This window comes from Desmodus rotundus, chromosome 1 (genome assembly GCF_022682495.2).
Source record: "Desmodus rotundus isolate HL8 chromosome 1, HLdesRot8A.1, whole genome shotgun sequence".
NCBI classification, from domain to species: domain Eukaryota; kingdom Metazoa; phylum Chordata; class Mammalia; order Chiroptera; family Phyllostomidae; genus Desmodus; species Desmodus rotundus.
The window spans coordinates 162,095,076-162,118,589 of NC_071387.1; the positions used below are offsets into that span (position 1 = coordinate 162,095,076).

General features: G+C 43.2%; 1 protein-coding gene and 1 non-coding gene across 4 annotated transcripts in view; one reads left to right on the forward strand and one right to left on the reverse strand.

Moving 5' to 3' along the window:
- SERINC5 (serine incorporator 5) overlaps nucleotides 1–23,514 on the forward strand; it is a 97,418-nt gene that overhangs the window by 59,915 nt on the left and 13,989 nt on the right. For all 3 annotated transcript variants that reach the window (XM_024563499.4, XM_024563498.3, XM_053912230.2), the window contains exons 5-11: nucleotides 954–1,047; nucleotides 7,199–7,410; nucleotides 9,225–9,320; nucleotides 12,478–12,604; nucleotides 19,521–19,587; nucleotides 22,140–22,179; nucleotides 22,828–22,972. In XM_024563499.4, coding sequence (XP_024419267.3) covers nucleotides 954–1,047; nucleotides 7,199–7,410; nucleotides 9,225–9,320; nucleotides 12,478–12,604; nucleotides 19,521–19,587; nucleotides 22,140–22,179; nucleotides 22,828–22,972 — 781 coding nt within the window. The remainder of the gene's footprint in view (nucleotides 1–953; nucleotides 1,048–7,198; nucleotides 7,411–9,224; nucleotides 9,321–12,477; nucleotides 12,605–19,520; nucleotides 19,588–22,139; nucleotides 22,180–22,827; nucleotides 22,973–23,514) is intronic.
- TRNAA-GGC (transfer RNA alanine (anticodon GGC)) lies at nucleotides 9,475–9,546 on the reverse strand. The gene has a single exon. It is a non-coding gene; the product is annotated as a tRNA-Ala (tRNA).

Genomic DNA, 23,514 nt, shown 5'->3' on the forward strand with positions numbered 1-23,514 from the left:
ATTGAATTATGTTCCTTATTGATAGAACCTACCAGAATTGATTTAATATGAAGCCTTTCATCATAGCTAAAACTGGGGGCCCTTCTTCACATGAGCTAAGGAGGAAAAAATGTCCACATTTCAGTGGTTCAAAACACTGTTCAACCCAAATGAATTCACTATCCTAAATAAGATAGTGAAAGTATTCACATTACGTCAGTCCATAAGGAACAGGCGTAGATCCTAATAGTCACGTATAAAGGTCCAGCTCGTTTTTCGAGGTCACACTGATTTTATGTACTCCTTAATGAAGTTATATCCATGTCTTGTTTTTACCTAAAATGCTGTTAACTGGTTTTCTGTTCCCCACAGACATACTTTTATGTATTAGCATAGTATCTTTAGAACGGGAGGGGGCCTAGCTGTCCTATAGTCTAGGTCAGTCGTTTTTGTAGACAAGCTGAAGCCCAGGGATGTGCCACAGCTGATCCAATGTTAGGGCTTCTTTGTGACCGAGCCAGAAGGAGAATCTGAGTCCTTGGCCCCCGAGTCTAAACCTCATTTCCTTACTAGACACTGGTGGCTCCCCAGCCAATAAAATTACAGCCCTTGATTTTTCTGGCAACGGGTGTTTTTACTTTTAATTTGTGGGGCGTGTTGACTTTATGAATTACTACATCTGTTAGAATAGCTGGCAATGGTAGCATGGAGGTTAAGCTTGGATGCTCCAGAGCCAGGCTGTCTGTGTTTACACCCCAGCTACACCCATGTCTGAGTAAGGCACTGTGTCAACTTATGTAGACTCAGTTTTTGTCATCTATAAAGTGGGTCTAATAGGAGTACAGTTGTGTGGGAATTAAATGTGTTGCAGGTACAGAGAGCATGCCGTAAAAATGGACTGTAGTCATTACTGTCTTTGGAACTAACACTTGGAGCAGTCATGTCATCTCCTCTTGGGTGGTCTTCTTTTGCAGCCTGGCGCTATGTGGGAGCCGTCGGAGCCTTCCTCTTCATAGGCATCCAGCTCATCCTGCTCGTGGAGTTTGCACATAAATGGAACAAGAACTGGTATGTGCCTTTATGGAAAGCTTCCAAGTGAACTCACTCAGTGACTCCAATCATCAGACCTGCCCACAGCACAGTGCTGCTAAAGGCTCTCTGCTGCCATTGCGATCAGCAGCCTGCTTACAACAGTTTTTGCCGGTGTTCTCTCTTCTCCCTTGCTCTTTGAGCCTCTTCATTTGCTTTTCCCCCAAACTGTTTTTCGATTCTTTCTACCTTTCCTTCTGTCATTGCATTTCTTTTCGCTTTTTGGCTCTCTTTTTCCCTGTGCTCTCTCATTTGGTCTTTTAAGTCAGCCGATGGTGTGATGTGGCCAGACTCTTTCTAAGTGCCTTGAAAGTAGAATTTCATAACACAGGATAAGTGGGAACTGCCAAGCTGTTAATGGCTAGTCTTTGTTCTTGCTGAGCTACATTGAGGAAATGACAGCCAGACAAGGGTCCAGCCTCTTGAGTCCTAAGGCCAAGCTGACTCTCTTTGTGACTCTAGACAAAGCACTTAGCTACTCTCTGTCTTACTTTACCTATAAAATATGAATGAAAATATTGCCTTTTGTACCCAGTAAGGCTTTTGTTATTTTATAGGTTTCCTAGGCGTCAGGTTATTTTATACATTTTTTTTTCTTTTTTGGTGAAAGGGATTAGAAAGTTTTCTGTGAATGTGAATATTATTTTTTATTTTGGAAAAAACAAAATATCCTGTTCAAATTCTCTCAAAATATCTTTCATTCTGATTACATTTTTCAGCGTGGTAGTAGTCGTTGCTATGTTATTTTGGTATTGTTTTTTAAAGATCAAACCGTGAGATGCATGGGTGTAAAGATAGTGTTAATCATTTTATTATTTGGTAAATACTGGAGTAAGCACCCAAATGCTTGTGGCTAGTTTCTGAAATGTTTACAGCACACTGAGTAGCCATTTACGCAGCACTACAGACACGTTTGGGTGTTGTTTCAAGTCATCCTCTAGGATAATACCGATTTCTAGGTCTGAGAAGTGCAAGTGTGTAGGCTCGTGCATGCTGTCCTGCTGTTCGCAGTCGTCCCCGAAACCGAATTATTTATGTTTGGGGTCTCCACTGTATCTTATTTTGAAGCAGCAAAGTTTTCCTAAAGACACGTTAAATGGGTGACTGCAGTTTTATGTGACCCTATTTTCTCAGTTGTGCACAGTAAATTGGAAATGCATTTTAATTTAAATTATATATCACTCTTTCCATGATAATTCTTACTGTACTTTCACTCTGATTTTTTTTTTTGAGATTTTATTTATTTATCTTTAGAGAGAGAGGAAGGGAGGGAGAGAGAAGGGAAAGAAACATTGATATGAGAGATACATCGATTGGTTGCCTCTCGAACACCCCTCAACTGGGGACCTGTGCCCTGACTGGGAATCGAACCAACAACCTGTCGGTTCACAGGCCAGCACTCAATCTGCTGAGCCACACCAGCCAAGGCTCACTCTGAATTTTTTATTAGACAAAGTAAATATATCATCCTAAATTTTCCCTAAAATTTTCACAAATATACTCAGATAAGAAATTTCCTGGTAAAATATTAACTTCTTTGATACTGAGCGCCAGATTTGTCCATTAAATCATGTGTTCTCTTGAGAATACTTGTGCTTCTTCACTCTGACTTTAATGTTTTGATTGATTCTGAAGCCATTTTCTGGGACTAATCATTGATGCCAACCTTCAATAGGCCTTTTGGAAGAGTTTGGTTGCTTTAAAAACTTTACAGAAGCCACTCAATAAGAATGGCTTAAGAGCTTTGCAACAGATAATGCTGCTCTTGTCCTGGCTTTGAGGCCAATATCCCAGCAAAATCCCTTTTGTCAACATATTTATAGTTGGTTGGTTGGTTTGTCTAAAATTAGGACTAAACTAGGAAGCTTACTAGTATTGTTATTGTTATTTTTTTAAATCCTCACTTGAGCATATGTTTACTGATTTTAGAAAGAGAGGAAGGGAGGGAGGGAAGAAGAGAGAGAGAGAAACAGAGAGACACACATTGATGTGAGAGAGAAATATCGATTGGTTACCTCCCATGCGCCCCCAGACCAGGGAATGAATGCTCAACCTAGGTATGTGCCCTGACTAGGGATTGCACACACAACCTTTTGGTGTACGGGATGATGCTCCAACCAACCGAGCCACCCAGCCAGGACACTTATATTGTTACTTTCATGTAGAGTAATATAATTTAGAGTTTTTGCTATGTTTTTAAACAGTCTCTTTGCTTGTAAGGTTAGTCTAGAAAATATAATACTTATATCACTCTTCATGGAACAACCAAAGTACTTTTCCTTTTTTTTTCTTCATTTTGTAAAGATCTTGAGAAGAAGATCCCAAAGGCAGTGGGACAGAAAGATCAAGGGCCAGGAGGGTGCAGATTTTACTGCCCCTCACTCTCTAGCTTGCTATGCACTTTGGGGACATTACTTAGCCTCTCTGACCGTCACTTTCACACCTGTAAAATGCTGTGTTTGGACTAGATGTTTAGTGTGGCTTTTTTAAACATAAACTGAGGCATATTAAAAATTTTTAGAGCTTATTTGAGCTAAAAGTCAATTCGAATTGGGCAGCATCCAATGTAGCAGATAGAAAGGAGCTCCAAGGAGCTGTACAAAATGAGGCTTTTATAGGCAGAAGGGAGTGGGAATAATGAAGTTGTACTAGGGGAAAAGTGGGCTGGTTATTGTAAGGTTACTCTCCTTTAAGGGATTGCGGGGGTCTATCAGGCAGATTCCCGAATAGTGCTAATCAGAGGATTCCTGATTGACTGGTTTAAGATTCTATTTCTGGACTAAGGGAGGGGAATGCTGGTGGGAGGTGGGGTGCATGGTGGAGGGGAATAAAGGGGAGAGAAAAATGGGACAACTGTAACAGCATAAGTAATCAAGTATACTTTAAAGAAAAGAAGATTCTATTTCTGGGAGAGCTGAAACTGTAATTAGGTTGTCTTGGTTTGGTGTTTAGCATAAAGCACTCCATTTGAGGCCTGTTGTCTTAATTTTGATACTTCTAGCTGAAATTTTGTGATTTGAAGGGTCAGTTTTATATTTCTTTATTCTTTATCAAAATAAAGAATAGATAGTGCATTAAGGTATTTCTAATGAGCACCCTTTTTCTAGACCTTCAGGTTATGTTGTTTTGGGGTGTCATTTCCTGACCCAACCCTCACCCCCAAGCCTGGCCCCTGCTGGCTGCTGTGTCCGTGTACTCTGCCCTGTTGCCTGGCCCTTTTCTAATCTCCATTCAAGTGCTTCTACTTAGCATGCATTCACAGTGGGGCATTACTGTGTGGCAGGCATCAACACTGTAAACATTAAAGTTGTGGCATTGAGATGTCTGTAAAAGCGGGATGTCATCAGGAAGACCGACTGAATCTGGGGCAGCAGGAATAGCAGTCACTCCATTAACATTGCCACGTGAAGTTATTATCTAGCAGCTGACAGTACTTGCATCAGATTCATGAGGTGCCTATTATTTGCCAGCCCCTCCAGAGCATAACAGCTGTGAACACAACTATGTCTTGCTTTGTGGAGCTTACATTCTTCAGGGACGGAGGGGGAGATAATCAACTTGATTGATCAAGTGAAGAAGTAATAGGTTCAATGGTGAAAAGTGCTCTGGGGGAAAAGAATGCAGGGTGCGGGAGCTGGAGAGAGCAGGGAAGGGAAGGCTTCCTGATAAGATGTGAGGGAGATGAAGGAAGGAGGGAGAGCCGAGGCAGGACTGCTGGGTCTGTGCTATGCTTGTTTAAGGAGCAAAGGAGTATCCAGTGTGGCTGGACTGCGGTGGTGAGGGAAGGGTGTAAGACGTGAAGGCAAGAGACAGCACTGGGCCACATCACGTAGGGCTTCTGGGGCCACTGTGTGAAACAGAAGGGCACTAGATTGTCTGGTGCAGCAGTCCCCAACTTTTTTGGCACCAGGGACAGGTTTCATGGAGGTGGGGGAGGCAGAGCTTAGGTGAGCTTTGCTGGCTAGCCCGCTGTTCATGAATTGTCAGGGGAGGGCTGGGGGGCTGAGGACCCCTGTGGAGAACAGATTAGAGGGAGTTGGAGGTGCCAGCAAGGAGGCCAGTAGGAGATAATCCAGGTGAGCGATGAGGTTGCTTGGAGCCAGATGTTAGCAGCAATAGGATTCAGATGTGTTCTGACACGGAAACTAGCAGAATTTGCTGCCGGGGATGGCATGGCAGGAGGGAGGGGAGAGAAAGACTACAGCGAAGAGCCACTGCAATTCTTCCCTTTATTCCTCCACTCCCCCCACCCCCCGACCCCCACCCCAGGGTGGAATGGAATTGCCACTTTCTGAGGTTGGGAAGACCAAAGAAGAGCAGGTTTAGGGGGCGGAGGTTTGAAAGTTGGGAAGTTACTCTGGACTTGTTAAATTGGGCATGCTGATTAGACCTTCAAGTGAGAATGGGGAACAGTTGGATATTACGAGTCTGGAGTGGAGAAGGATGGTTAGGGTTGAAGATTTAAATTGGGGAGTATGTGCATAAATTAACTGCAAGGAAGTCCTTTATATAGTAATAAGATAATCCAAAAGACTAGGGAAGAAATACTTGGACCCCCCCCCCACACACACACACTGATCAGCAATGTTTACCTCTTTCTATGTAATTCATTGTCTCTGTGTCATGAATTACTATTTGACTCAGATTTTTTCCCCTTTCTCGAGTCTCATTTTTGTCTTCAGTTCCTTTGCGTGCCTTCTATGTTAGAATAATTTGGTTGTTGTTGGAGAGCCTGGCTCCATTTCAAAAATATAATGGTCATTGTCATTTTGGCCTTTCCCTCCATGTTTTCTTTCTTTCTAGTTGCAGTAAGTTTTTCATCATTAAAACATTTTAGCTGGGTTTCTTGAACACTTTCCAGTTCTGGAAATACATTAAGCAAGATGCTTTTTCTGAAGGTTTGTGAGAATGTGGTTACAAAGGGCAATGTAACCAGAAGGCAGATGACAGTGATTGAAGCCATTCTTCCTGTTGTTCTGTCCTCTTCATGTCGCATTTAGAAGCCCTCGCTTCTTTGTTCTGAACAATTTCTATAGATTGTTAAACCACCATTTATGTCTCCCACCCCTTTATTAATAGTTACATAAACTAGAAAGCGCATTAATCTCCTCTTTTACATTCTTCGCTGTAAACCCCCTTAAAATGTTTACTTTTTCCCTGGCTGATTTTATCCTCCACTTTCATTTAACATCATATTCCCCTTCATCATACTTGGCATTGCTTTGGAGAAGCAGAACTGTTGCAGATGCGCCCTTTCAGTACCAAGATCGGAGAGCTGAGGCCGGCCCATCTCTCCCTGCGTGAAGTTAATCTGCTTCTCTCTCTAAAGACAAGATGAGCTTCAGCAGGAGCTGCTGGCAGCACTGGGAGTAACAACTATGGCACCTCCAGTCTGTGTGTATAGGGACGCCTGGAAGTGAGCTCCAGCAAAGAGTCACTTTTTGTTACTCCCAAAATCTGTCCCAGGCTAATTCACTTTCAGAGAGGGGAAGCTGCAATAAAGCCTCTGGGTGTTCATTATAGGTGAGGGATACACTGGAGTCAAAAGCAATTCTTTCAGAGCATTATGCTAAGTGAAATAAGCCAGGCGGTGAGGGACAAATACCATATGATCTCACCTTTAACTGGAACATAATCAACAAAAGAAAAAAGCAAACAAAATATAACCAGAGACATTGAAGTTAAGAACAATCTAACAATAACCAGAGGGGAGTGGGGAGGGGACAGTGGGGAGAGGGTATTACAGGAACTACTATAAAGGACACATGGAGAAAATCAAGGGGGAGGGTGGAGGCGGGGGAGGGAGGTGGGTTCGGCTGGGGTGGGGTGGAGGAATGGGGAGAAAAGGCAGACAACTGTAATTGAATAACAATAAAAATTTTTTAAAAAACAATTCTTTCAGTATTTAGAAAGAATTCTAAGCTTGGACCTGCACGTCTTTTCATATTGACCAGTACCTTCTAGCTTTGGTGGTGGAGCATAACTCCTGGTAAAGTGATGTCTCCCGGACAGCTTGGTTATGAAGGGCCTGGGTCTTGACAGCATCAGTGAATGCCAGAGACGGAGAATGTCGAGGCCGTTACTGACTTGTCTTCTCTCCCTTCCCTCTTACCCCTCCCTGCGAACACAGGACTGCAGGCACCGCTCACAACAAGCTGTGGTACGCCGCCCTGGCCCTGGTGACCCTCACCATGTACTCCGTGGCCGCTGGAGGCCTGATTTTGATGGCAGTGTTTTACACACAGAAAGATGGTTGCATGGAAAACAAAATCCTTCTGGGGGTAAACGGAGGCCTGTGTCTGCTGATTTCATTGGTAGCCATCTCGCCCTGTGTCCAAAATCGTAAGCATAGTTTTTTGTTGTTCTGCCTTATTAATAGTAAAAGTGTCTTTGGGCAAACCTAATTTTAAAAAATTAGGGTCATTTCTTAACGTACCAGGGATGAGTCAGCAGTAGGAAAGGGGGGACTCTAGTCTCCACTTCATATCCATCAAGCATGCCTCATGTCAAGAAAGACCTGAACTTAGTGAAGTCAATAAAATAAGGAGATAGATTTTGCCATTATTAAATAATGTACCGCAAGGAGCCTTTAGATGGAAATGCCCGTATTGTATATTGAGCTCTAACCTATAGTCTCTGTGTGAAACTCGAGGAGACGGCTCCATAAGGAACTCTCTCTGGGCTCATCTCTCACTCAAGGCCTCTGGACCAGAAATCAGCGACAGTGTGGTCTAGCAGTTAGGAAGCAGGAAATCCGATTTCCGCTCAGCCAGCAGCTGGTCCCATGAGCTACCTTCCCCAGACCCAAGTCCTTCCTCAGTACGGCCAACAGAAACCTGTGAACCTGACCTCGCTTGTGGTGGTTTTGAAGCTGAGAGGAAGAGATAAGGGATTTGAAAGTATAGGCATGAATTGTCTTTTGTAAATGACTTCTAATATCTTAGGCCGGTATGCTCTCTGTGACTATAGAGAGCGTTGTCCCTGGTTTCGTGTTTCTTGTAGGTGCCTTACCGTACAGGTGGTTATAAAAAAGTACATGGCATTCAGGTTCTCGATGGGGAAAGGAAAATATGTCAAGTAGATTGATAGCCCCTTGAATCCTTTCCAAAGTGATGCTTTAAAAAAGAGCCAGTATTGAATAATTTAAAAGTTTTTCTGTACTAAAAATTTCAAGTCCGTTATTGATATTGAGAGTATCATTCTTCCATTCTCTTTAATTGGTCAGTTAAGAATTTCCTAAAACATTACTAGTATTCAGATTAAAACATGTTTGAAATAGTTACAATATTTTGAAATATTTAGTGTAATGTTGTTAGTAGTTAAGTTAAATTTTATTCCTATACCAAAAGAGCAATATTATAAAAGGGTCTATTTCTATACTTTTATTGGTCATTGTAATTTAATAAATATAATTCTGGAAACAAATTTAACCAGAGAGAAAAATGAGTGAAACTAAATCCTTTCACGCCAGCAGGTGGTTGAAAATGTCACCCCCCAGAATACGAATCTCTTTTATTACACCCTGGTTACTCTTAGTGATGTACACACTGAGTTTAGTATAAATCCTGCAACATTATAGCCCGTCTCCCAATGAATGCTGAGCCCCATAGTCTTCCAAGTGGACCAGGACCAGCTCTGGTGTTGCGGAGGGTTTTTTGCTCATCCCTTGACAGATTAAGAGCTTTTTTCCAGTGTCACAGACTGTAAATGTCTGCTGGCCTTGTAGAACCAGGATCCTGTCCATGGTCTTACCTATTGTTTACTCCGCTAAGCCATGTGATCTCACAAATAATGATGGTAAATGTTCTTCTGAGATCTTGTGATTTAAGAACTAATGCTATGAACCTTGAGGGGACCAGGCAGTAAGTTTAAGTATAGCTGTAGTTATTATCAAAATAAGGTGTTGGTAGAGAACTTGGCAGAACTTGGCATCTCTAAAATAGCAGTTAGGCTAACCGTCTAACTCCGCCACTCCCAAATCTTTTTTAGTGTTATCTGGGAAACACATTATGTACCTCTTCTTTCCTTTAAAGGCAGGAGTCCAAGTTTGAAGAATATCATTTGGGGGATGGGGAGTCCTGTTTTTTTAAGCACGTGCTTTATTATTGTTGAAATTTAAACACGGTCTGAAAAATCTGCCTCTTGCCATTTTCCAGGACAGCCACACTCCGGGTTGCTGCAGTCGGGTCTCATCAGCTGCTATGTCACGTACCTCACTTTCTCAGCTCTGTCCAGCAAACCTGAAGAAGTAGGTAAGCTGGCCGTGTTCGTGGTATGAATATTTTTATTTGTGGAGGAAGAAATATGTCTCTGTGAGCTATTGTTTAGGTATCAGGGATCAGGGATGCAGTAAATCAAGCTGAGCCTGTGTTTCTTCAGGAGTGCTGTTGAAGGCTGAGTTGCAGGTGGAGGTGCTGGGAGTTGAACCCAGGGTCTCATGCATGCCAAGCACGTGCTCTTCCACTTAGCTACACCCCCTTGCTTGAAATAAATCAAAATTAGAGAAATGATTTAGACTTTTCATTAAATAAAGTCCTTAAAGTGGGATATGAACATGAAAATTCCTTCTCTCTGGTCTTCCTGCTGTGTAGGAAAGGCATGAAGAGGACTGTTGAGTTTACTTCGAGGCCTAATCTGCATTTTCCCAGCTCTGTTTTCAAGGAAACTTTCTGTTTTGCTTTGTTTTTGTAGTTGGGTATTAATGTACTTTTCTTCAGGTGGTCATTTCTCTGACTGAAACAGAGAGAGTGGAAAAAACACGGGAGTGGGAAACAAGAAGAGATTTGAGCCCAGCCGCACGCGTTGCTGGCTGTGTGACCTTGAAATGCTCATCTTAAATAACAGTAACTGAGAGAGACAAGGCACCCTGCATGAGCTCTAGACTTGGACTGCCCGGGGAGCCTGGCTTTGGCACTTAAGTAACTTGTACAAAGTTAGCTACCTTTCTCTGCCTACACGTCTTTACTTTAAAATCAAAATTTTAACTCATAATTTAACAAGATAATTAAATAAGATCACTACTTTATAAGGCGGCTTTTAAGAATTCACGGTTCCTCACACATATTAGGAACTATATAAGGGTGAGCTGTTACTATTGTAGAGTGGTTGTAGTGATTATTTGAGAGCTGTAAAAGCACTATATTATAAGGTGTTCTATGCGCCCCAGAACCTTGCCAGTAAAAGACCAGATATTCTTATTTTGATTTCCAAATTTGTTATAATTTATTATCTTGATCACTTTGTGCTATATAAAACCATATATAAATTGTATGTTTTGATTATCGCATCTCATATAAGTCAAGTTGAATAAATGTACTCTTTTCTCAAGAATAAAAAAATTGAAGTTGTTTTAAAAAATACTCACATTTCTGCCCTGGTTGGTGTGGCTCAGTGGATTGAGCACTGGCCTGTGAACCAAAGGGTCTCAGGTTTAGTTCCCAGTCAGGGCACAGGCCTGGGTTGCGGGCCAGGTCCCCAGTAGGGGGGCGCTGCAGAGACAACCACACATTGATGTTTCTCTCCCTCTCTCCCTTGCCCTCTCTAAAAATAAAATAAATAAAATCTTTAAAAAAATACTTACATTTCTGAAAGCTAGTACTTGAGGGCTGTTTTCACTTAGATATTCCTAGAATTTCTCTTAAGCCATGGGATTTATTAATACTTTGCAGAATGGATATGTGACCTAATTTTTACAGCTCATTTATATATGAGACTCTATTCATACATTTTAAGCATGCATCACAATTATCATAATATCATTAAACTTATTCAACTGCAAAAATATTTGAAATTGTTTTCCTATTTTTTTAATTAGGGAGCAAAGGCAAAGATAATTTGAAAGGTTTAACATATGCACATAGTATGTACGGGTCTCATTTTTGTAACTACTTATAGGGCAAAGTGATACAATTGCTGGCCTTATATATAGTCTAGTCTATCCTGGATATAATTTATTTTTTAAGATTTTTATTCATTTTCAGAGGGAAAGTGAAAGGGAAGGAGAAGTGGAGAGAGACAGCAACGTGTGGTTGCCTCCCACTCACCCCACACTGGGGACCTGGCCCACAACCCAGGCACGTGCCCTGACTGGGAATCAAACCAGCAACCCTTTGGTATGCAGGCCAGTACTCAACCCACTGAGCCACACCAGCTAGGCCCGGATATAAATATTTTATTAAGACAAGCTCTATCTTGACTCTAAGTTTATTTAAATCTAGTCTCTTTAAGACTTTATGTATTAATCTCTGGTTTTAACTTAGTGGGGATTTTGATTAATAGTAATTTTCTTTTTAATGGTAGGTATCACTTAAAAACAAAAAAACCTTTTATTTTTCATTTTAGGTGTTACCACTTAAGTAGCAAAGTTCATATTTGGTCAGTTTTTTAAAAACCAGTTTTTATTGACCTAGGAATAAAGATTCCGTTAACTACAGTGCACACGGTTATGTTTACTGTTTCGAGTGCGAGTACCAGCGATAATTTTAGTCCAGCTTCAAACACTGAGAGGACATGTGTTTGTAAAGTGGTTTCTTTTCTTTGTGTCCCTTATTTTTGGGCAGAGTTGGCAATCAGACTTAGCTTCAGGGTTCAAAATTGAAAACTCTGTGTTAGATGAAAAATAAACTGCCGCTGGGCCCTGACTGGGTCGCCTAGTTGGTTAGAGCTCCTCTTGGTGTGCCAAGGCTGCGGGTCCCATCTCTGGTCAGGGCACATGCAAGGAGCAGCCAATGAATACATGAATAAGACGAATACAAATCGGTGTTTCTCTCTCTCAAATCAGTAAATTAAAACATGACAACAACAAAACTACCACTGATGATAATACTACAGAAGTCTTGGTTAATGTAGCTTCTCAAAATATTTTAAAAATCCAGCCACTTCAGGAGGTTCCCAGGTTACAGCCTGAAAGACATCAAGGCCATCCTATTACCGGCAGTAAAATGACCTCTCATCTGGGTGGCAGCTGTGGGCTGGTGGCTGTTACACTGATGGCACACAGTTGGGGGTTGGGTGCTCTCATCACACCTCCAGAGAGGAGGGGTATGGAGGGAACACTCCATCATCTGCGCACTGTCTGTTCAGAGGCTGCCAAAGCAGCTGAAAAATGAATCTAAACTTACTTTTTACTATTCGAATTGTACTGAAAAAGGCAAGACTTTTATAAGGTCCTGAACTGAAGAACCCTTTAGCATTGAGCTAGAATTTGAGGGTCTTGTTCTCAGAGGGTGCTGGGGTGGGAGAGGGGTGCTTTGAAATAGCAGTAGGCTAGTCTTGAGTTGAATAGGACTATAGGGTGTAAGTTCCCAGGGATAGGTCTTCACTCTTCTAAGCTACCTGAATTTTCCCAGAATGGATGAGTCTGAGTTACAACGGGTTTTTCTAATTTAACTGTGGTTGCTTTGTTTTTAGTTCTGGACAAGCATGGGAAGAACATGACAATCTGTGCGCCTGACTTGGGTCAGGACCTGTACAGAGACGAAAACTTGGTTACTGGCCTGGGTACCACTCTCTTGTTTGCGTGCATCTTATATTCATGGTAAGTTTCAGGGGTACCTGCGGCCTTCCCTGCAGACTTTACATGTGCAGGAGAAGAATTTCAGTAAGTTTTAGCAGCTGCAAGGCAGCAAAACAAACACCTGAGGAAGAAGGAAAATAGAAATAATAGGTGTTTGGACTTTCTTTGCCTTGCTTGTATTTATATGAGGTAAATAAGTATAGGGTGTTTGCACCCCTTTAAAAGACTGCCACTTGCTAAAGCTTTATTGGAGGGCAAGGGAACACAGAGTGAGGAAGAGATGGTTTGTGCTGGAATGTTTGGGAGACTTTCTAATCCAAGGGATATAATATTCATTCTTCTCTTGATGCAAAGCTCAGAGCACTACATACACAGTCATTTCATTTTGTGCCTGGTCCAGGAAAGATAGGAAACTCCCCTTTTCTCGTTATGCTAAACCCACAGTGCTGTGAAGGAGGCCAGATAGTCTCCAAGTGTAGGTGTGCTATATGAGCAGGCCGCACTTCAGATGCTTATGGTGGGGTTTGTTCCACCGTGAAAATGTTTAAAAGATTGCCGGGCAGAGAGAAGTAAAGGATGGAAATGGTTCATTTCTTTTTTGGGGTAGTTATTTCACTGATAATTAAGATTCCCTTTGACAGTAACCTTTTCATGTTTAGGTTTTCCTTCTGTGTTTTAGGTTTTATTTGTCATGTTTCAGTATATAAAAATTTCAACTTGTCCTAAGCACATTATAATCTTCCTCTGGTTGAAACGAAACAAGGCTGCTGGTGATATCTTGTATAAATAAAACGTCTTTCTGAGCAAGTTGGCATTTTCTCCTACAGCTTCTCACACCTGTTGATGCTAGAGGGGGACCAAGTACTTGTTCCGAATCGTGCATCTAGCCATAAAATGCTTGCTTGTGTTGCAAGTGGTTGTTAGGATGAAGGATGTGTGACATCGATGCTCACTCTGGTTTTGACATAGTGACAGAATCTCCTTGTTGCACTAGCAGGGACCATGGTGTTAGTATAGTACCCAAAGACCCAGGGAAAAGCCCCAAGACTGAAAATCTTCCTCTGTAAATGGAGGGCAGGGCAAGAGTAAAGAAAGAGGCTGGCCCCTCCAGTCTGGTAATTAGTAGAGTTTATTAAGGGAGACTCACATATGAGGCACGTGTTGGGTGGTTGTAAGACAGAATGGACCCTTGTGTCTCTTGGCACGTGCCGAAGAATTGTATAGGGTAAAGGGGGGGATAGTGCGCGAATACCACCAGGCACGGAAATGATTTTACATGCGTGACCAGGTCGGGAGAACAACCTGTTCCAGGGACCAGCACATAGCAGGAGGCAAGGGAGGGCTCTGATTTACGTCAGAATGAAGATTAATTACAATCAGACAGTGTCTAAGGGGGGTTTGCACAAAGCAAACTCCGTTCTGGCCTGGGTCCAGTGTGTGGAACAGACCGTGGCCACGTCCAGAACAGCACCTCCTCCACGCATGGTGGCCACTTTCTGGCCTTTGATTTTTATTGATCCCACAATTGCTCACTACGGTGAGTACCTACAGTATAAAAGGAAATAGATTGGATTCGGGCCCAAGTCCATGAATGTTTTCAGGAAAAACATAAAGACATCCAAGTTTTAAATCCTAATTCTCAGCTCTTGGCCTTTTTTGAGCAAGCACTTTCTTCCGGAGTCTGTTATTGTTGGGGTTTAGGGGGAAATGGCAGCGATATGGCTAATTTCATTTCTCACTCAGTTTTTTTCTGACCTGGCATGCAAATACTGCTAAGTCGGATGAGGATAAAGTAAATTACTAAACTGTAAATATAGAGTATTCCATTTAAAAAATAAAATATAGTTGTGTTTACATACATAGAAAAAATCTTGGAAGGAAAATAAACCAAACTTGTAATAGTGGTAAGGTAATTTTTTTTTCTTATTTTACTTTCTTTAAAAAAGATATTTTTTTACAGTGAGCTAGCATTTTATTATTATAATTATGATAATTATTATTATTATCAGAAAAGAACTGCCCTGGCCAGGTAGTTCAGGTGCTTAGGGCTTTGTCCCAATACGCCAAGGTTGCTTGTTCGATGCCGGGTCAGGGCACATACAGGAATCAAACAATGAATGTATAAGTAAGTAGAACGACAAATCAATGTTGCTCTTTCTCTGAAATCAATTTTTAAAACAAGGAAAAAATTGTAAAGATATTTGAAAGAGTAAAATCCTGTGTCTTGTGGGTTGCTAGATGCCTAAAAGGAATGTTTGCCCCTCAGAAAAACCAGGCTTGGATTTGCTTTAAACCTACCAATGGAAAGTTGGCAAAAAAATTCTGCTTAGTATGCTGATAGAGTTGCCGTAAATGGCGTTATTTTGCAGCACAGAATTTTTACCCTGCCAGGTTCCCACTGCCGTCCTTGAGTGAGTGATGATAAATAAAACATCCCGGCTCCTGGGCCTTAGAGGCACCGTAGGGGAAGGTTGGTATGGTCTAGGCTGATAGTCCCCAAAAGATAATTTCCAAAGCTGACAGCTGCTACTTAAAATCTGTATAAATGCCAGTAGTAAACGTTATCTATCAAGTGCTAGTAATTAAACTGCAAAAGCATAGTGCCCAGTGGAGGAGGAGGTGGGAAACAGAACCACACAGCGAGTGGGGAAACCTAGTAGCCCGGTGGTGCCCGAGTGTTTGTGTAACGCACTGTCCGTGTGAAGCACCACACCAGCGCAGGGCAGGGTGATGGAGGTTTGCTGCTATTATCCACTGCATCTCTAGGGGAGTCAGTTCATTGGGAAGTGAGTTCAGGCCAAATAAGGCCTGGAAAAAAAGGGAATTCTGCTAGGGGTGGAGGCAGTCCAATCAGGAGGTTTTCAATTCTTGGCTCCTAGAGTTTATGTTTTCCTCCCAGACTGGGAGGAATGAAAGTTTGGAAGACGTTACAAAAAGAGGCTGGGTAGAAACTGTCATTTGAGCACAATTGCAAGAATTTCTAGAATTCTTGATAGAAATTGTAGGAAACCCAAAGACTGGGTAGGGTGTACATTAACGGGAGAAGAAATCGCCCATTTTCAATGAAAGTCCAAGGCTGCTGGGAAGACTTTTCTGTAAGGCCATAGAAGGCTCACTGCACTGGCTTCTCCCTGTACATGTACAGGAGCCCCCACCCCCCCGCCAGCATAGCATGCCCCCCCAGCACACGTTGAGGGCTCTCATGATCACTGCCAGCCTCAGTGTCTGTTCCAAGTCCTGCTTCTGACACACTCACCAGGAATATATTTTTACTTTTTTGTTGTCTCAGCTTGGAAGAAGGGTTCAGCCAAATCTCACTCCCTGACTTCCTGCCTGAGGCTGCTCTTTCTCCAGAACCCTCTTCTTCTGCTGCACCCAGGCCTTGTTGTGGTGGAGGAGTGTGGCAACCTGGACCCCATGCATGAGATCCCCAGTGGCTCATTCTGTAGGCCGGTCCCCCACCCCCTCCTAGGCCTGGATTCTTGCTATGACAGGCCCTGGGTTCTCCCAACTGCTCCTTAATTCCCTCCTTGGTCTCTGGATTTTGAAATTATTGTTCTATTTGTTTCAAGTTCAAGCTGTCAGACTGGACAGGATCCTGGAGTCAATGAAGTTCATCCCTTCACTGTACATAAAAGGAAACTGAGGCATGGAGCCTATTCCTGTAGCTCTCCACCCCCAATTTTGGGACACCTTTCCTTGGGTCTCTTGATAGGGTATTTGGAGAGAAAGGTCACTTTTCCCCCCTGCTTTGGCTTGGAATAATAGTTCTGTTCTTCACTGAGGTAGAAAGATAAGCTAGATGACTAGCATAATTATATTATCAGGAGGCACTTGTGCTACGAAACATTCCCTGGCTACTTCAAGTTCCTAGACAGCTTACATAACTAATTATATTTTCCCTTAAGTATAACTAAATACAAAATTGGAAAAGTTAAGAATCTTTATAAAATATCAGACTTGCTAGTTCAAAATGGGACATTCACAGCAATGTGGTACATACAAGGTTGGTAAGTTGGCATTAGAGATTGGCTTACAAAGAAAAAGTGGGTAAATCAAGAGGGGTATATTCTCATGGTGTGTTCTAAGCCTGATGCTCTAATTTAAGGGAAAAGGGGGGCTGGCTATTGTATCTTTATTTTGGGAACCCTGGCACTCTCTAACCTACCAGCTAGGAATTTTCATGTCCCTGCCTCAGGGGCATGTTGAGGCCTGTCCCCAGTTCACACAGGACTCTGGTCTCCCTTGGGAGCTGTGAGTCACCAATTATACGGTACAGTGGGAACATAATTGAACTTCCTCACACAAAGGCTGGGAAATAGTATGGGATCTCACAAAGGCCTGTCCTGTAAGTTCATCAGGGAAGCGGAATCTATGGTCTTCAATAGGAAGGTCTGGACTTAGTTTTTAGAGATTTTTTGTAATCTGGGAATGTTCGGCCAGTTCCGAAGGCTACTAAAGTGGGTGCAGAAGGCACCTGTGTTTGGAAGCCCTCTGCCAACGTGGAAGAGGCAGTGGGCATGGCAGTGGCTCCTGGGCCTGAGCACAGCGGGTGTCTTATGTTTTGGGGCGTCACACCGACTGTAAGCCACTGCCGGCTTTTTGTGACGGGGCCCAGATACGGCAACAATGTTGTGGTGTACTGGACATTCTCTGTAGGCCAAGCATTGTCCCAGCGAATCTCTCAGTCTCCTTCACGTCCCCCGGGAAGGCCAGGTTAACATCTCCTGTTCCTTAGGTCTAGGGGACGGGAGGTCATGGATAATCCAGGAATTACTGTACAACAGCTTGTCTCGTGCTGCTGGGTCAGTTGAGGCCAGACTGCAGACAGTAAGAATTTCCTATGCTTTTTAGGAGCTTGTAAAAATATTTTCTTGATAATTCCAGTAAGAGTGTTTTACAGGGAAAGGCCGTGACTGAATAAAGACCTTATTTTCCAGTAATATAGAGGTCATATGTCACTAATGAACTGAACATAGGTATTTTTAGAAGGGAGGGTAAAAGTTTCCCTGTTTAGTACTTTCTGATGGTGGCAATGAAGCATAAAAGTGCCAGAGTCAAAAGCTTTGTTTTTCTGAAACCATTTATTACAAAGAATTTATGAAATGGAATGTTTATCCTACCCTCTTTGAAGTATGAATATCTTTCAGATGAAAATTTCATACAATGATCTCTTCCTAAAATTGAAAGTTTTATTTTCCCCCATGGAAAATGTGTACTGTATTACGTCATAATTCACAGGCACAAAATATAGCACACTCTTATGAGTATAAATAGGTTTCATTTCTCTTCTCTTCTCTTCTTTTCAGAGAGAGGGTAAGGGAGGGAGAAAGAGAGAGAGAGAAACATCAATCAGTTGCCACTTGTGTGTGCCCCAACTGGGCACTGAGCCCATAATCCAGGCATGTGCCCTGACCTGGAATCAAACTGGTGACCTTTCACTTTGCAAGATGACACTCAACTAACAGAGCCACACCAGCCAGGGCAAAATGTAGCACACTCTTAGATGCAGGAGCAAGGAGTATATGTTTCGTGGGTGTACAGCCGTTGAAATGTATCTGTCATTCCTCTGACCAAGGTCAGAGTCAGGAAGTGGGAGTGGAGTGGGCCTTGATTAACGTCCATCTCTTCAAAGCAGAAATGAAAGTGATGTTATTCGCCCTGGCTGGTGTGGCTCAGTGGATTGAGGGCCAGCCTGTGAACTGAAAGGTCGCTGGTTTGATTCCCAGTCAGGGCACATGCCTCGGTTGTGGGCCAGGTCCCCAGTGGGAGCCTGTGAGAGGCAACTGATTGTTTCTCTCATGTTTCTCTCCCTCTCTCACCCTCTTCCCCTCTCTATAAAAGTAAATAAATAAAACCTTGAAAAAAAAGAAACTGATGTTATTGGACTTCCATGGACCACAAAAGAAGCAATGTGCTGGGATCCCAGAGGACCTTTTTATGACTAAGTCTTTTTATTGTGTATTTGCATCTCATTGATCTCCCCTTGGGAAAGAGGTTGAGAGTGAAAAGAGAAGGTAGTGTGGCCTCACACGGTTTATTTGGTTGAAAAGGGCCTGTCAATTCCTGCTTCTCCACTAGCCAACACCTCCCGACACACACACACACACACACACACACACACACACACACACACATGCCTCTGTGCTAGCACAGAAGCTGTGTGAGGGCCAGGGCTGTCTTTTTCACTGAGTCTTCAGTGCTTAGAACAGGGCCTGACACATGGCAGGCCTTCAGTAAATATTAGCTCAACAAATTCATACGGTTGGATGGGACCCTAAATATTGCATATATTTCTATTTGCTTAAAATGTTCCCTCCTTTTTCCCAGGAACAGTAAATACCCTTTTACCCCTGCAAGTCAAAATTTATAACATTTTACCTCTCAAGGTGTAAGGAAAGTGGCTGGAGAATTTTTTTTAATCTCACTGACAACTACTCTATATTAAATTTCTAAACAGAGAACCTTGTTCTGCTCTAGGCGGATTATCTCAGTAATAACTGTGGCCTGTGCTTTTCACGCCCTTGCTTTTTATTCCATCTCAGCATTCTTTCATTGCTCTAGATCCCTTCCGAGTGAGACTAGTCAGAGGGAAGGGAACAGGAAAAGTGAAATCAGAAAATTTTTTTGGCATTTAAGGGAGAAAAGGAACCAAGAGGGAAAACCAAGATTGTGGGGCAAAAGACATCATATTTCTTTACAAACTTCACTTTGCACAAAGTGCTCTAACGCAATTCACGTAAAACGACATCAGCTCTCGAATTGGTCAGCCAGTTTGGGTGTAAAGTGGACACTGAAGTAGACGACGTTTGTCCAAGCTGTGAGAACTGGAGGGTTAGTGAGCCTCGCTGGAGCACTGGCCCGGGGGGCCCTGTGCTCCCTTCGATGTGATACGACACATTAACGTGCTCTGTGGACCTTTTGGTTTGTTTCCTAGTTTGACATCGACAACGAGATCGAGTTCTGATGCTCTGCAGGGGCGATACGCAGCTCCTGAACTGGAAGTAAGTTCACTTCCTTTTCTTGTCCTGCTTTATCTCAGAAGACCCATTTTTCCAGAAAGGCTTTTTATGTTTATTTGCATTTTTATTGATCTGCATTCCCTGATCCCAAGAATACAAATTTTGTACAAAAAAATGTCCTGTATAGACTATGGAATTAAAATCCTTGATTTTTCCCCAACAAAATGGGCCTCTTGTGTGGCTTCCTGCCGCCCACCTCCCACCAGAGTCCTGAGTGGCTTTGTTCTTTTCATAAATGGAATGTGTGTGTGTGTGTTTAACTTCTAGTCCTTTTCTCTGTCTTACACCTGTCTGTGCCCTCCACATGTAGCATAGCAGAGAGATTATGTAATAGCTGTTCTGAGAGAGGAGAGAACGCTGGAGAAGGGAAGGGACCAGCACCTGCTGTGTGCCACACAGCTGAGCGCTTGACTGTACATTAGCTTATTGAAGTGCATCAGCTCCATCAGGTGGGCATTTTATCGGGTAAAGAATTGTGAATAGGTGTCCAAAGAATCATGGTGATTGGCAGGTGTCAATCACTCAGCAGAGTGTCTTATTACTTGTGCAAAAGTCTCTCTGGGGCCCTCAGTGGGACATCCACCAAGATCTAAAAAGGCCCAACCAGATGGAGGCAGCCAGGAGAAGACTCAGCCCTGACCCCAAGAATGGAAAGTTCCAGTGATCGCCAAGACTTGTGGCACTTGCTCTGTTCCAGGCGCTGTTCTAGGCACTGCATGTACCATTTCATTTAATCCTCATAAAAACCCAATGAGTTTTTTATCTCCATTTTGCAAAGTCATTTAAAGTGTTGATTTACCCGCATGTAAGCCATGCACTCTGGCTCCAGAGCCCGAGTTGCTAACCACTTCTACCCTGGAGCTCGACTGCTGTCTCCTGCCTGGCTGGGCTGCTGACCCTGCCTGGCATCCTGACCTGGCTGCATCCTATTGGCTTTTCCTGGGTTTAAGAGCCCTGGTATATCTGATGGGCGCTTTCTTCTGCAGCTACGTCTCTGGGGATGGTCTTTCCTGCACCTGGAGAGAGTGAACTGTTATGAAGGGTTGTCAGTCTGCCAGTATCGTTCCCCAGCTCTTTCTGTCACTTAAAAAAAGGGAGAAAACTGTGCTGAGTCTGAATAGCTCACTGCCTGTCATACAGAAGAGCCTGGTCTCTAGGAGGCAGGCGTTTGTTCTCTCCACTGACTGGGTGACCACCTGCAGAGGCGGTACCTGTGGTTTCAATATCCCTATTGTGCACAGAGGTAAATAAAGTGCAAAGAACAGCATGACTCTCAGTAAGATTTAAGAGAGGCTGTTTTTCTTATTCTGAGGAGAAAGGCCCAGAGTTTCCTTCGGAAATGGAGAGCACGCGGGATAGAAGTTGGTTTGCTCTTTTTGCATCACGTTTCACAGGCTACACCTTTGAAAGAGAGTTAGTTTCTTTTGGGAACTTAAACTTCAAAAGAACTAGGACCCTAGTACATCATCTGTTGGGTCCCCTGAAGGAATTAGTGAGTCTGTGTCCCTTCATCCAAGATTCTGTCAAGGCCAGTCCCTCTATCACAAATTCCCTTTCAGAGGGAAACGAGACGTGGCCTTGAGGTGTATAAATGGGACAATGGCTCAAGCTCACAGGTCCTTGTCCCTGGCTCAGTGTTCTTTGTAGTAGAAATATTATCAGCCAGAAAGTGCCAAGGACACAGCCTTTCCCAGACCGTCTTGGTAGATGTAGTTTTTCTTATTTGTTTACTAGAGTCCTTCTGGAATCATGTAGTTATTTTTTATACCCTGATATTTGTTAAATTATGTGTATTATTTTGAGCAGGTTAGATGCATGGTATGAAATTTGAAAGTTAACAAAGACTCTTCAAAGGAAAGCATCCTACCCATTCCTGTCCCCGGCCAGAGAGGCAGCCAGTGGAGCAGCCTGATTTTTATAGGAACTTTGGGTGGGCCTCCTGCTCCAGATACCTTTGCTTTACCATGTCTGATACCGTCGGCTCCACCATCTCCTAGATATCACGTGCTACCTGCTGCTTCCTGTGAATCGTGGACCTTGCAGTTCCCATCTTGCATTCATGTCCCAGCTCCATCACTAAGCTAATGATGTGACTTCAGGCCAATTATTTAACCTGCCTGACTTCAGTTTCCTCAACTGTAAATAGATAACACAGGGGCCAGTGGCTGCTCCCTTACACACCTGCTGTGAGCACTCACTCCTGTGGGCTGCCCAGGAAGGGCTTGCTCCCTGGCAGGGTGACTCTGCCCCTGGGCAAAGCCTGGGAGCTGCTGGCTCACAGTAGTTGTAGAAACTGAGTGCACACCTTTGAGGGGGATCTTCACCTCGATGTCCTTTGTATTTCCCATCACTGGCACTCAGAGCATCTGGGAAGAAGAGATGCTTAGACAAAACCTTCTGAAGGGATAAAGTTCAGGGCCTGGGATGTAACTCAGAGGGGGAAGGCTTGGCATGCAGTGGCCTTTAGTGCTTTAGTGATGTGGAGAGAGACAAGCAGAAAGCAAGCCACCTGACTGTTGGTTTTGCTCTTCCAGGTGGCTCGATGTTGCTTTTGCTTCGGTCCCTATGGAGAAGGTAAGTAGAGAACTTTCCCCTGTGTATCTGTGTGGCCCTCCACACTTGTAGCTCCAGTCTGTAGACATTTGGGATTCAGGTACAAATAACTGAATGGTAAGGGGAAACTTTTATTTTAAAGCCCGTTTACTGTGTGCGTACTTTCCACGTTCTTCTCAAAGGGTTGCTGGGCTTTGCTTGTTTGTGTTGGTATTCTGGCAGGTGAGAAATTAGTCTAATATCTTGGCTCATGTTTAATGGGTACAGTGAGATTTAGAGAAGCAAAAAGTATATTTTTTAAAGGAATGAAAGTTTGGAAAATACCGAGAAGTCCTGACACCTTGTTTGGACCATCTCTTTCCCTTACCAACTCCTGGTCTTCTCTCTCTCACTTTCTTTGGAGCTTATAATAAGTTTTGTGTTTTTAATGGCTCTCTTCTGCTCTATTAAAATAAGAGCGATGTTAGGTAACTAATCCTGTTCAGGAAGGTCCTGGGGTGGGCTGGGGATTTGTGCTGAGGGCATAGATGGGAATTGCCTGAGGGTACAAGTGGCTTCTGACACCTTTTCTACTGAACCACCCCTGGGATGAAATGAGTGTGTCTTTGCTAAAGTGGTCAGCGTGCACGTGGTCGCTCATTGAGCTTGTGCTGGTTTTATGGTTCGCAGACACTGAAGAGCAGCGGAACATGAAAGAAGGACCGGGCGTCATCTATGACGAAAAGAAAAGCACCGTCTATAGCTATTCCTATTTCCACTGTGTGTTCTTCTTGGCTTCCCTCTATGTGATGATGACCGTCACGAACTGGTTCAAGTGAGTGGCCCATTTCCTTAGATGTTTCAGAAGGGACAGTCTTTAAAAAAGCAGTATAAGTCCTATTCTTTTTTTTTTTTTAATGATTTTATTTATTTAGTTTTAGAGAGGGCAAGGGAGGGAGAAAGAGAGGGAGAGAAACATCAGTGTGTGGTTGCCTCTCATGCGCCCCCAGCTGGGAACCTGGTCTGCAACCCAGGCATGTGCCCTGACTGGGAATCGAACCAGTGACCCTGTGGTTCGTAGGCCAGCACTCAGTCCATGAGCCACACTAGCCAGGGCGAAGTCCTATTCTTCAAGATGCCGAAATTCAGATCTCCAGGACACAACTAAACTGTTTTCGAAGTCAAGCTGTCCTCACCTTTACAGCAATAGTTCAAGTTCCTAACAGTCTAGCAGCATGCTTTACCCTGGAACTTGCCACAGTTACTGCAAGTTAAAAGAAAGGAATGTTAACTCCTTATGGGCAGTCTTGGAGAACAGAGTATTAATAATAGGAATGGAGGAAGCACTTGGAATTCTCAAGGAATCATCTGCTTTTT